This window comes from Mauremys reevesii, linkage group 4 (genome assembly GCF_016161935.1).
Source record: "Mauremys reevesii isolate NIE-2019 linkage group 4, ASM1616193v1, whole genome shotgun sequence".
Lineage (NCBI taxonomy): Eukaryota > Metazoa > Chordata > Testudines > Geoemydidae > Mauremys > Mauremys reevesii.
The window spans coordinates 100325775-100340389 of NC_052626.1; the positions used below are offsets into that span (position 1 = coordinate 100325775).

The 14615-nt window shown below is 46.0% G+C and overlaps 1 protein-coding gene across 2 annotated transcripts in view; it reads left to right on the plus strand.

The window, feature by feature from the left end:
- The first annotated feature begins 9707 nt into the window (after positions 1–9707).
- RIC3 (RIC3 acetylcholine receptor chaperone) overlaps positions 9708–14615 on the plus strand; it is a 32498-nt gene continuing 27590 nt past the window's right edge. For both annotated transcript variants that reach the window (XM_039535036.1, XM_039535035.1), the window contains exon 1: positions 9708–9935. In XM_039535036.1, coding sequence (XP_039390970.1) covers positions 9800–9935 — 136 coding nt within the window. In that variant the 5' untranslated portion in view covers positions 9708–9799. The remainder of the gene's footprint in view (positions 9936–14615) is intronic.

The window sequence follows — 14615 nt, forward strand, 5'->3', positions numbered from 1 at the left end:
GCCCCAGGGTGTTTCTGTGGTAGGCCTGGCCCTTGTGCTGTGTCAGGGTCAGGTTCAGTCTCACTGCCAAGTCCCTGTCCCAGGGGGCAGGGGAGGCTGCAGGGTATTCTCCCACCTCCATGCAGACAGTGGTCTGTGCTCCCCACTGCCGTGATGGAGCTTCCACATTTATTTATTATTTAAAAAATTCAGAATTTTAAAATATTGTGCACAGAATTTGATGCAGAATTCCCTCAGGAATATGGGACACTGTACAGTTGTGATGGTGGGACTGTGAAGGGGTGCTGGACAGTAAGGGATCTGTGGGTGGTGGAGCTGGGCAGGGGGTATGGTGTGCAGGGTGCTGTGCAGTTGTGGTGTGAGGTCAGCGGGAGGGGACTCTAGGCAGGGGGTGCTGGACATAGGTATCTGTGGGAGAAGTCTCTGGGTGAGGGGGCGCTGGCATAAGGGCAGGGGGGCAGTGTGGAAGGGGCACACTGGCAGCACAGGGCTGGGTGGGCCAGTGTGCATCTAGCAGTTTTGAGTTTGTACACAGTGCCCTTGTGCTGGGCTGAGTGGGGCCTCTCCCACTGTGCCTCATTGCCCCCAACCGGCCCCTCGCTCTGTGGATCACCCCCCATCACATGCCCTATTTCCCCAATGGGGACCCACAAATATGTTTGGTGCCGGGTCCACAAAAAGTTAATCCAGCCCTGGGTGCTAGAGATCTGTTAGTTGCCTCTGATCTATTATAGGTGGTCTCACTCCCTATCTTGAGTGCATGTCCTAAGACAGATTTAAAATGGAAATAGTGGTGACATACAGAGTGCCCTGATATGGTACTGATTTCTTATTTGAGTTGACTGATACTGCTTCTGGAATGGCAAAGGCTTTGTCTTGTGAAACTTCAGCCTCATGTAAGCTGATTCTTCTAAGCTGGTGCAACATCTCATATCCATCCTGATATTGTTAGGCAGATATTTGTTCTGGCTCAACACACAAAGCTGTCATCCAGTTTGATGTTTGAATGAGTATAGAAAGATAACTTCAAATCTAAATGTAAAGGAAGTCCAACAGTTTTGAAAATCAAAATAATTACAAGTTATTTCAAAGATTTCTTGCCATGTGTATTAAAACAGCAAATGTAGTTAATCTACACCATACGCTGCACTCAGCACAAAGTTTACCTAATTTCAAATGGATGATACCTACCCAGAAAAATGTATAAATACCGTATTTTTTACTTGTAATCACAAAAACTCATTCTATGGATCATCTCTATATATTGCACTTTTAATTAAGCTTAAATGGTATTTTGTTGAATGCACATTACCTTTTAATCTTCAGAGATAAGGAAAATAAATACCAGTAATTGATCCATAGACTGGGCTATGTAGCTATAAAGTCATTTAAATTCTACATCACTAGAAGACATTTATCAATGCAACCAAAGGGAGGGCCACACTCTGCCACCTAACATTGAAGGTGGCAGAAACTGGCCCTAAGTGAGTAGTGGAACACCAACCACTGGCCTGTCTCCAACCCATCCTCAATCAAATCTTTCTGAAGATAGCAGCAAACATGTGTCAGTCATGATGGGCTCTCCTTATCCTCCTCAAAAATTCTCATTTGTGGGTTCTGCATGGATTGATTCTGTCAAATGTCTTGGAGAGATGTCTCAGGGTAGCTGGCCCTCTGTCAGGGGGTGCCAGAAGATAGACAGCTCCTCAGGAAAGGGACTTCTCAGGGAATTGGCTAGGGAGCTCACCAGGAAAGCGAATCCATGAACTTATACTCCTAGAGTTAAGAGGTTCTGAAAGGGGAGAGTTACAAGTGCCAAGCCCATAGGAGACCTGGTCGCCGTAGAAGAACCTTACCAGACAGCAGTTGATGGTCCAGATCCCAGAGGAATTACACTCTGTTCCAGAGAAGAGCTGCAGTGATTTGACTTCTGAAGGGGCCCTGAGTTCAGAGAAGGGCAGGTGGGGGCTGGGTCAGGAGGGCCTTAGTGGTAAAGAGCCTATATGGAGGAGATGGGTGGACTCAAATGGGGCAAACAGACTAAGATTAACCCCCACTCCCTCCCCCATCTAGGATACTCAAGTGAAGACTTCCATGTGTTTTTGTTTGGTCTTTGATTACATAAATTAGACCCCAGAAAGGGCACCATTCAGTCTGTAAACACTTAATTGAACTAATTGAAAGCCCATTGGGGAAACTGAGGCAGCGATGTATCATGCAGTTCCATACTGGGCCACAAGGGGGTGCTCCATGGGTGAGTGCCGACCACAAGAGATCATAAGACAAATCCCAGCTCCACATTTCTTTCTCAGCCAATAGGACAAATATTCATATATGGACTTTCATAGTGCCTGGAAGAGAAAAGCATATTGGTGAAGCAGCTGGTTCAAGCTAAATGCAGAGAAGACAGAGATGATGCTGTTTGGAAACATAAGACTCCTTGAGGAGAGAGCTAGGATACTAACCTCAGTCACCTGCCTCTGAAGGAATCTGCCCTCCTATTATCAAGAGAGTCTGCAGTCCAGTGCTAAATTCTTCATTGTTCCAAAACAGACAAAAAACAGTGGTGAACAATACCTTCTGTCATATTTTTTCTTGACATTTTTAAAAATCTGGGATGCAGCTTGTGTGTGACATCACTAAGGTGAGCAGCGTGACTAGACGTTCTGAATACTCCATATCATTTTTGGTTTGCAGACCTTTATCAGTACCTGCTGAGGGCATAGGAACTGGTGAAAAAGAGTCCCACAGGGAGGAAGACGTCTGCACAGAGTGGTGAATGAATCCCACTAGGTCTGACAAGGCCATTGAGAATTGGTAAAAGACCTACTGGGCTGTTGAAGGAGATAGTCCACAGGGGCTCTCGTTAATGGGAAATAAGCTAAAGGCTGCCCTCTCCCCAGAGGTGAAGCATTGTATAAGAACAATTACTGGAACCATTAGAATGGTTTCCAAGTGTTCAGAAGTCCTTGCACTGTGATTTTACTTTTATAGTAACTTGAGACCTTTCAGTGTTGTGCCTTCATAGTGGTCTACTGTGCCTTAGTGGAAAGCAGGTCAGTCCTCAGTTCAAGTTCAATTACTTGTGGAAAGTGAGTTAAAAACAGCAGTTGCAACCCAGACTCTCTGGAAAATAGTCTAATTCAACTACAGTAATCTAGTGTAATATAAATATAATGGAAATATAAAACCATGACATTTAATTTGATGTGACACAGTTTCTGCCTATGATTGTAAGAATGAACCAGTATAAACACAGAACCTCTCTCACCCTAGCAATAAAGAGTGAGAGCAGAGTAGAGTTTATTAGAAAGGTAGTGTGAGAGATGGTTTACACAATAGCAGCCCAAGCTTACAAATTATTTGCAATTTTCAGATTTCAGACCTCCTCCTGAAAAAAATCACTCCGGGAAGTGAGTATATTCCAGGAAGTTTTGGGCAGTTTTCGTAGTTTGGATAGATTTTTTAAAATTCTAGCACTGCTTGGCACATTTCTAGTTCTGTCCTTTATATTTAAATAAATGCACTCACGGAAGGATTCGGTAAATACACAGTCCAGAGGGACCCAGTAAATCAAGACATTGTCTAAATTAGCCTTTTTTTCCTGCTATTTTTTTCCACTGTAGCAGCTCCAGCTGTGCTAGTAACAATTCGTGAGCAGACAAATCCCAGGCAGCTGCTGGAATTTTAACCACTATGTCATCAAGATCTGTTCTGAATGGGGTTAGACAGCAAAGGGAAATTTTAAGGGGAAATAGATAATGTAGACCCCTTTCAATGAGTGTTTCTTGGTGCAGTTAGAAAAAAAACATGAAAAAAGTGTAACAAAGTGGATTAAACAAATCAGAATACATAAATACACAAACAATACTTTGTATTGTAAATAGTGGATCCAAAATTATTCCTTGCTGTAATCTTATTGAACTCTTTCTTCTTGCACCTTTCTTTCATAAAAGTATGATCCATCATTTTTTGAAAGTTTGAATTGGCATTCTACTGAGAACTTTGTTGGATTTGTCATCAAAAAATGGAATATGCATAAGTGGCAATATCCTTATTAAGTGTTGACTGCTTAGTAAATTTTAAATACAAACTTGCTGCAAAATCCTTTAAAAATCTCAAGATAGCCTACTGAATTCTGAAATAATTAAGAACATTTTTATCCATGCTGATATACCCAATGTTAGGTTTTTCCTCATATAGTCCACATACATTACGTGTGTGTTCAAAACTAATGCTTCTGTTCTTTTCTCTACATGAGAACTCAAGGCCCAATCCTGAAACGTGCTCAAAGCCACTTGAATACTGTTGAGTGTCCCCTAAAATCCTACAGAAGTGAAAAAAGAGTGGAGGACACCCAGCAGCTCACAAGAAATGCTTTACATCCTATAGGGACCCAAACAATTTCTCCTGCGTATTAAGGCTGAGGGAATGAAAAACCCACAGATCCCTGCGTGACAAGCCAGAGAGGCCCCACACAGGCAATGTGAATGGGTTGAGGAGGCAAACAGGCTATTCGCTGGTAATGAAAGAGTTAGGGAAGGCCTGTGGACCCAGCTGGCCCCACCCCACTACACCTGCACTCAGTGTGAGGTGTGGACCAGGGAGATAAGAGAAGGCAGCCTACCCCAATTCAGGGCTGATCAGGAAGAACAGAGCTCTAATTCTCTTGGTGGGAGAGAAGCTTGGTTGTAGGCCTGAGATGGTGCTTGCTTGCCAGCTGGATTGGCTCTCCTGGAAGGGATGATGAGATTTTAGGATGGGAATTGGCAGAAGCAAAGACTGGGAGACAAACCTTGAATACAAGGGTGGGGCACCACAGAAGGTTTGTGGGATGACCCTAGATTTGAGTTATGCTTATTTTTGTTCCTGAAATGCCCCAGCCAAAGCATTGGCTGGACCTTGTTGGGACAGACACATACAGTAACTCCTCACTTAAAATTGTCCTGGCTAACGTTGTTACATTGCTGATCAGTTAGGGAACATGCCAGGGCCGCCCAGAGGATTCCGGGGGCCTGGGGTTTTCGGCAGCGGGAGGCCCTTCCGTTCCGGGACCCGCCGCCGAAGTGCCCCGAAGACCCGCGGCGGGGGCCCCCCCGCCGCCGAATTACCGCCAAATTGGGACCCGCCGCCGAAGTGCAGCCCGGTCTTCGGTGGTAATTCGGCGGCAGGGGGCCCTGCCGCGGATCTTCGGGGCACTTCGGCGGCGGGTCCCGGAACAGGAGGGCCCCCCGCTGCCGAATTACCACCGAAGACTGAGCTGAACTTTGGCGGCGGGTCCCGCTTTGGCGGTAATTCGCCAGTGGGGGGTCCTTCCGCCCCGGAGCAGAAGGACCCTACGCCGGCGAAGACCGGGAGCGGAAGAAGCTCCTGGGCCCGGCCCCGCAAGAGTTTTCAGGGCCCCCTGGAGCGAGTGAAGGACGCCGCTCCAGGGCCCCCGAAAAACTCTCGTGGGGGCCCCTGTGGGGCCCGGGGCAAATTGCCCCTCTTGCCCCCCCCCCCCGGGCGGCCCTGGAACATGCTCGTTTAAAGTTGTGCAATGCTCCCTTATAATGTCGTTTGGCAGCCACCTGCTTTGTCCACTGCTTGCTGGTGGAGCAGCCCGTTGCAGCTGGCTGGTGGGGGCTTGGAACTAGCATAGACCAGCAGCCCCCTATCATCAGGGCCGGTGCAACCCATTAGGCGACCTAGCGGTTGCCTAGGACACTAACATTTGGGGGGCGGTGACCGCGGCGGCCGGATCTTCGGCCACCCCAGTCGTCGATTGTATTTTGGGGGAGGGACCTTCTGCCACCTAGGGCGAGAAAAAACTGGCGGTGCTCCTACCTATCAGCTCCCCATTCCCCTAAATTCCCTGCGCAGCAGCTGCCCAGCAGGCTATCACTTGCTAGCAGTTCAGCTCTCTCCCCCCCACTGCCATGTGCTGCTCCTGTCCTGTGCCTTGGAGCTGCTCCCCAGAGCCTCCTGCTTGCTGTGCAGGGGGCTAGAGGGGGACTAATGTCAGGGTGTCCCCCTCTCCCCTGCTCCTGCACCCCGCTTACCCCATCTTCCATAGAGCAGGGGGGACACACGACAGGGCTCAGAACAGATGGAGCTTCCTGGCAGCAGTTGCATTCTCAGCTTGCTGATCTACTTAAAAAGGCAGTGTACTTAAAGGAGCAATGCACATCTCTCTCTCTCATACATAGTGTGTGTCTCTGTGTCTGTCTGCCATGCTGTCTCTCCTCCCTCCATTCGTGCTGCCTTGTAGAGTGTGAGGCTACATTAACGATGAGTTAACCCTTGAGAGCTAGCCAATTGCTAGTTCATCATTTAGCAGTAAGGCATTCCCTTGGAAATATCCCACCCTCTGACTTCACCACCTCAACCAAGCTTCACAATCATCACTGCTGTGTATCAGTATTAAATTGTTTGTTTAAAACTTATACTGTGTGGTTATATATATCTCTACATGTCTTTTGTCTGGTGAAAAAAATTTCCCTGGAACCCCAACCCCCCCCCCCCCCCCGCTCCATTTATATTAATTCTTATGGGGAAATTGGATTTGCTTAACATCGTTTTGCTGAAAGTTGCATTTTTCAGGAACATAACTACAACGTTCAGTGAGGCGTTACTATACTAGTGGAGATCTGCAGCTGGGTGAGTTGTGTCCAGAAGCACCAGGGGAAACCTGGTTACATCCTAGCTTTGGGATGTAAAAGGAGAGAGTGTCACCTCTGTTGCATTGTTCTTTCCCAGACTTAGAGATTAGGGATCAGCAGATGGGGAGGAGGTGGGCAAGGGACATGCATAATTCTCCCTCTAACTTGCTGAGATACAGATTTAAATACTGATCCCCTGCAACACATCAGAGAACTAGAAACAGGAGTTTTATAGTGGCTGTTGGAAAGAGAAAAATCTCACTTTTTCAAAGGGATAGAGCACTTGCTAGCCTTGCTCACAAAATATTGGACCCGAACACTATACTATTGTATCATACTGACAGAGGCTTTGGGGGTTGTCCACAGTGTTTCACAGTAAATGTATCTGACAGATTAATAGCAAGAAAAATCTATTCTTGCCACTTGGAGAGGCCACTATACAGACTGGATACAGCTAGACGGAAGGCATGATGTAACATCTATTGCCAAGGACAATGGATATTACCTTAGAATCCCACCTGCTTTGACTAGTGAACATGTGTCATAAGTAGTTAGTTAAGGGTTAAGGTCTACCTGTAAAGGGTTAACACAGACCTGGTGAAACACCTGACCAAAGGACCAATCAGGGAAGAGAATTTGAAAATCCCAGAGAGCGGGAACTTGGGTCTCTGTGTTCTTTGTTCTGTGTTCTTAGCCGTCTGGAACTACACCAGCCCAGACGTTTAATCAAGTCTGCTCATCTTTCTGAACTAATTTCTTCTATTCAAGCTAGTGAGTATTAGAAGTACTGGGTAATTTCATATAAGAATCCTGTGTCTGCAATTCTGTGTGTTTGTATTGATTATTCGTAATTTTGCCTGTATTGTTTGTACTGAGGAAAAGGGAGAAATTTCTCCAGGGATTAATAAGATTAGACCCTATGAATGTCTATCTTGGATTCATAGAGATTGTGTATTTTTTCTCTTCTTTTTTTTATTCTTTTAATAAACTCTTTTAAGTTCAGGACTTGGTTAAGTTCCTTACCTGTGGATTCAGGGGAAGGAAGCTAGGCGCCACTCTGTGGAGACAAGGGTTGTCTCCAAGCAGAGAAAGCAGGGAAGGGAGAGGGAAGGAAAGGAATCTTCCTCCCTCTGTGATTTGATCTGTGCTTCCCCAGGAAAGTCTCTGGAAGGAGGAGAGGGAGGGGGGGAAGTGGGCTGCTTCCCTGCGTGTAGAGATTCAAGGAGTTTGAATCAAGGTATCTCTCTCTCCGGAGCAGGCTGGAGAGAGGGAAGAGAAGGGAGGGGGAAGGTTCCTCCTCTGTGAGTGGATCTGTGTTCCCAGGGAGTGTCTTTGAAGGGAGACAGGGGGGGACAGAGGGGTGTCTCGATTCACCGAAATAATCGAGTGGTGGCAGTGAGAAGGAAACCTACCCTAAGGGTTAGGGTGGTGGCAGAATACCTGCGGGTCCCCATCTTTGAACCACAAGCTCAAAGTGGGGGTGAGATCCCAGGACAACATGGCTAAAGTAAAGAGTTGTGAAGTGGTCTTTGAAATACTTAACTGGGAGCCAGGAAGATAGGGGATGTTACCAGAATGAAGGGAATGGTCATTGTATTTCCTTGCATTTTTTCCAGATGGCACCCCTGATTTCAGCCACTAATTGTAGAAATGTTTATTCTCTCAACCTGATGAGAAACTCACTCACCAGGGATCTGTCCTGGATCAATGAACTTGATAAGCAGGTCTGGAAAGCTCTCTGGGACAGCCAAAATAAGGCTGCATCGGGTTGAGGAGCAAATGACCATATATATATAATAAATGATTTTTTTGCTGTGTATATCTAGATGTGATATGCAAACCACTTCTGTTTTACTATCCCTTCCTCTGTTTCCAATAAATCTCTTAACCCACTTAATTGACAGGTCATCTGTTTGTAAGGTAACTTCACACATACAGCCCAAAGAGATGAGTTGGCAGAGGTACAAATGACAATGGTGTTTGGAACATGGATAGCCCTCTCCTTGAGGTCTGTACACTTGGATTCATGATACTGAGCAAATATGGCATTATAAATAGAAGGATACAAAAAAAAGTACTGTGATGGTTTTTAAACGCTCACTGTCATTAAGGGTGTGTGCCATTCTCGCCTTCACTGGGAAGGTGAGGTTACTAACAAGTTGTAAACCACAACTGCCAATAAAATCTTCAGGCCAGACCCCCACCATCGTGTTATTAGTTGCTGAAAAGCACTGTTTCCCCTTTGCATTTTGTTCTTAATGTGTTGCTAAGACCTGCATGCACTCCATTGGTGTTGCACATACACCATCCTGCTGCCTTTCTTAGCACAGGACGCAGAACCAAACTTTGGATGGGAGTGAGGAAAAGCGTATAGTGAAAAAAAAATTACATATCTAGATAGGCTATTCAGCATAATAAGGATGCTTATTAGCCTATGATAATGCATTAACCTTACATGCCAGTTACACGGAGTGAGCTCGATCACTCATTCCTGGGGTAAAGCCGGTAGGAAAAGGAAACCTCCACACGGTTCCCCTTGCTGTTGCCCCAGAAGGGGCTTTAGCAGCAAAGTGACGAGTTTTACCCCAGTGAGTGACCCACACGCGATGCCCCCCAGCACTTCTCTCCGGCCCCAGCCGATCAGTTCGTAGTGGGCGGCGAGGCTGTGGGCAGACGGGCAGCACACGGTGCCCTGGTCTCTAGGGCGCTGCTGTCTGGCTGGGGACGCTCGCTAACGGGAGAAGAAACTGGGAACTCCGCCTCCCCCAGGCTGGGTCGAGCTGAGCCCCCTGACTCCCCCCTTGGCGCGCCGGCGATGCCTGGCTCTGCTCCCCGCCCCGGCCCGGCCCGGCTCGGCTCGGGGACGGGATGCAGCAGAGGCTGACCCGAGCCAGTACCGGCAGCGAACGGCACCCGCCCAGCCGTCCCTAGTGCGCATGATCCCACCGCTCGGACCCGCTCGACCATCAGCCAATTGCGAGGAAGGCGGAGTCTGAGCTTGCACCTTCCCCAGGCAGCACGCGCCGGAAGTACGTCAGGGGCCACAGCCCGGATGTTACCCTTGGAGCCGGCTGCCGGTTCCTGTTGCCGTCCGCAGTTTCCGGTCGGTTGGGGGGAGGAGGGGCTGTCTCGGGCGCGTGCGGCCGTTGGGGGCGGCCATGGCGTATCCGGCCGTCCGGAAGGTGGCGATGGTCTCCTGCCTGGTGCTGTGCGTCTCCCTGCTCCTGCCTAGGACCTTCCTGTCCCGGGGCGGGAGGCAGGAGCCCGGCAGCGCGCCGCCCACCCCGCCCGAGGGTAAGAGGCCTCCCCGGGGCCTGGCCCCTCGCCCCCTCCAGGGACGTGGCGGCCAATCACATCCCTATCGGGGGCGTCGGCTGCTGAACTGCCACCCCCACGCCTGGGGCTGGTCCCCTTCACCCCCGCCCCGGACTACGCACCCCCGTCCTCGCTGAGGGCCCCTCGCTCTGTGTGGCTCTTGGGTGCAGGGCTGGGCGGCCCGCTCTGGCTCTGGGTCCCTGTGTGCAGGTGTCTGCGGCTTGCTGTGTCTGAGCCCAGCACGGAGCCCCCCTGTTTCAATCCGACCATAGGGAAACCCACTTAGACTGGGACTAGCCTGATCTCGGCCCCAGCCACAATTGGCAGCTTTTATTAGTTGTGTTACCTACCGCTTAGGAGCCCTAGTCTTGGACGAATGCCCTGTTGTGCTAGGTGCTGCACAAACATGGCAAAAAGCCGGTCCCAAGGCGTTTTGTGCATTTCAGTGGATGTTTATAATTCCAAAATTCTCATCCAGCATTTTGCATTAGCTGGTAGTAATAGAAGCTTAGGTACCATGTTTAAAATACTACTGTAGGTAGGCATAGAGCCATATTAATATTTTGCGTTTCTCACTTATGGGTGTAAAGTACTATGGGATCTGCAGCTTTGCAAGTTGAAATGATGATTTCATTGAACTGTTTTGTAAGAATATGTTTACCTGGCCAAAAATTCCCCCCCTAGTATTGTATAGTGTCTGTTTGGCTGCAGCTCTGCTCCCCCAAGGTTACAGCTTTCATTTCGATGGTGGTGTTTGTGCAATGCCTGCATAAAATGCATTGGTGGCTTCTGGAATGAAAAGGATTCTATAATTCACCCAAATGTTTTTCCATCTCACCTGTTCTTGTTCTCATTTCAGAGATCTTTTGTATACCGAGGAATTTCAAAGGCGGAGTAGTAGCTCAGTGTTCCCATCCCTGACATGATTTACATTTCTTCTTTCCCAAAAACCTTTTAATCAAAACTCTTAAAAAAATAGTTTTATTTTTTAATGTGTGTAGTAAATTTTGTCTGAGTTATGTAAAGGGAGATCAAATTACAGTATCCATTTATTCATTATGTTCTGTCATTTATTTGAAAGACATTTTCTTATGTTGTTTTTACATTTTGCTTTTGAAGTGTCATGAAATAAAAGTTCATTTAAATCATCTATATTGTTTAGTTTCCTACTCCAATATTATTTCTGATTTTGTTACCAATATATCAGGTTTTCTTAATACATTTTACATGACATATAGTTAGGTTTATTTATGTACAGGAAGAAATTATTTTTTTACCCCTTTGTCCCTTACTATGCAATCATAATCCACTAGAGAGGCCCCTTGTGCAGAATCCTATCTTCATCAGTGGGGCTCTGCAAGGGGGCAGGGATCCACGCTAGCAGATCTAATTGCAGGAATGGGGATTTAATAAGGTGACTTAATTGTACACCACCTTTGATAAATTCCATTTTCTTCTAGTTCTGTGGCATCGATATGATCATATAGTTAAATAATCTTACTAACTCCACTCTCCCTGGGATAACCTTTGTAAGCAACTGAAAGACGTTCTTATAAAGGCAAACTTGCTAGAAGATCTCATTTTGCATCCGGAGGACTAACAGTGCTTATATAGTAAAGGTACACAAATCCAAACTTGTTGCAAATGTTCATATTTGCAAATTACTTCAGTACAGATTTACAAGCTTTTTTTGTATGTAGTTTTGTCATCTCACTTTCAACATGGAATGCAGAAACAATGTGCTTATATGTCTAATATTAGTTTTTTTGGTAGCACGTTAAGGACTTGAGATAACAAGGTGCTGAGCTCTCTGCCCCCAATCCATCAAAACATTTAAGCACTTGACTTCAGTAGGGCCACTCTCATGTTTAAGTTAAGCTTGAGTTTGTGTGTTGGTGGATCAGGGACAGTGCTCAGCAGCCTCCAGGGCTGACCACAGATGCCTTACTCTGATGAGGATGTAACCTCTGTCAGCTGTACAACTTCAGTTTAAGTTTATAGTTCATTTTTCAATTTGATGGCAGTGGTTTCATTACAGTTGTTATACAGACTAAACTTTATTTTTCCATAAAAAATGAAGTAAATCTTGATTAAACAGCTGTGATTCATTTTCTTGTCACTAGTTGTCCTCTTAAACAGTAAGTACAATATCAATTTGTTCAAATGCCCTATAAATTCAATCCGATGTCATTTTTAAAGCTAAAGCAAATGCCTCAACTCTAGTCTGAATAAAACATGCTTAAAGTTTTCTGCAATTTGTTAGAATCAGACATTGTCCAAAAGAGATTTATCATACACGTCTATAACATAGTGGGTATGTCAACTACTGTAACAGCAAAGCAGTGTTCAGAAGTATTTTTTCATTTAAGAAAGCAGTAAAACACACTACTGTAGGAGTTAAGGAGCAGGGGTGACGAATCTTTAATGTCTACTATGCTATTATGCAAAAGGCTACTTTAACTTTCTTTCGGAAAACTCTTGTATCTACTTAAATTGGCAGTGTCTGTTTACATTACCGTATTTTCCGGCGTATAAGGCGACTGGGCGTATAAGACGACCCCCTAATTTTCCAGTTAAAACATAGGTTTTGGCCTATACTCGCCGTATAAGACTACCCCCCCTTCCGAGGCAACACCATTTAATAACATCAGATTTGATTTAAATAATTTTAATTAAAATGGTTTTGACTTACCGGTACTTACCGGGAGTCAGAGGGCTCTGGGCTGCCCACTGCGGCGGGGAGCCCAGAGCCTTTTAAATCCCAGCCGCGGCGGGGAGTCAGAGGGCTCTGGGCTGCCCGCTGCGGCGGGGAGCACAGAGCCTTTTAAATCCCAGCCGCGGCGGGGAGTCAGAGGGCTCTGGGCTGCCCGCTGCGGCGGGGAGCCCAGAGCCTTTTAAATCCCAGCCAAGGCGGGGAATCAGAGGGCTCTGGGCTGCCCGCTGGGAATCAGAGGGCTCTGGGCTGCCCGCTGCGGTTGGGATTTAAAAGGCTCTGGGCGCCCCGCCACAGCGGGCAGCTCAGAGACCTCTGATTCCCGGCCGCGGCTGGGATTTAAAGGGCTCAGGGCTCCCCGCGGCTGCCAGCAGCCCAGAGCCCTTTGAATCCCACTCCCCCCCCATACCTAGGGATGCAGGGCCAGCTCCACTGAACTGCAAAATCAAAACAGAACGTCCCTCTGCTGATACTGTGTGTACCGCGCTGAGCCAATCCCGGCAAGCGGTGTCATCTATTAATGCATACAAAGCCTGCTCAGATTGGCTGAGTCAGAGAGGCGGGCTATTACAACCTTTGCCAATCCGAGCAGGCTTTGTATGCATTAATAGATGACACCGCTTGCCGGAATTGGCTCAGCGCGGTACATACAGTATCAGCACAGGGACGTTCTGTATGTAGCCGAAGCTACAGTATGTTTATACCCGGCGTATAAGACGACCCCTGATTTTTGGGGGTTGTTTTTTAGTATAAAAAGTCGTCTTATACGCCGGAAAATACGGTATGTACAATCTTCAAATATTTTTAAGCATTTGAAATAAGTTATTGGTTAGAGGAGAGGAATAAAGTCTGTACTGACACTTAAAAAAAGTACTTTAAAATATAGTCTTCAGCAGTGCATCCTGTGTATTTTATAACATTGGTCCCTTTTATTCACTGTTACTTAAAAAAAAACCACACACACTTTGTGTCTGAGTGGCAAAAAATATTCCTGAGCAATGGATTTGCAGTTAATTTGCAATTAGTTCTGTATTAAAAATTCTGAATAATAAAATCAAAATCATTCACCTGTATTTTGAGTGTACAACAGATTCTACTTTAGATCAGTCTTTTGAGCAACTGGATCTTGACACAATTAGCATTTGAATTTCCTTCAGTCAGGGAGGTTCCACCTAGTGAGAACTTTTCTGTTAACGGTAACTATCTTGTCCTTTACACCTTCTCTCCCCCTGCTCCCGCTCCTTGCAGTGTTTAATTTTTGTTTGATCTTATAAAATGTTTGCATTGTCATTTGGCAACATAATTTCATATGTGTATTCCTAAAACAGCTTAATCTGGGTTTTTTTCAACTTTAAACTTTTAAGAACACAGCAAGAACCCTTCCCTAAAAAGCAGTCCTAAGCCAGGTTTATATAAGAAATATATACCGTGTCTAGTACATTCTTAGGAGAAATTACACCAGTTGCTCGTACCAAAAGCATATATAGTTGTGTCTTCACCATTGCCTTAATAATTAGCAATAGCTCAAGTGACATAAAGTGTGTCAAGAAAATAAAACAAGTCATATTGAGGGAAAATGTAAACTAACACGTGTGAAGAAAAATAACCAAAACACAGATCTAGTGGGAATTGAAAACCTAGAAAATAGAGGCCTGTTAATGATCAGTGATTTAAACATAAGCTCCTAATGTAGGGTGGCTTGAAAAAGGTTAACATAATTTGGGCCTCCTATAGGTAGAGGTATGATCTTTGTTTGGTTTGACTGTGCCTGGAATAATGCATTCAGTTCCCAGTAGAAAGATATTGGCAAACTAGTGAGAGTTCAGAGAAAAGCAATAAAAATGATTTGGTGGCTGGAGGAAAAATTTATATTAAATATCAGGAAAAACTGCATTCGTTTTTAGTGCGGTGCATTAGCTTGTAGAATGGTTGCTCAGAAGGAAGTG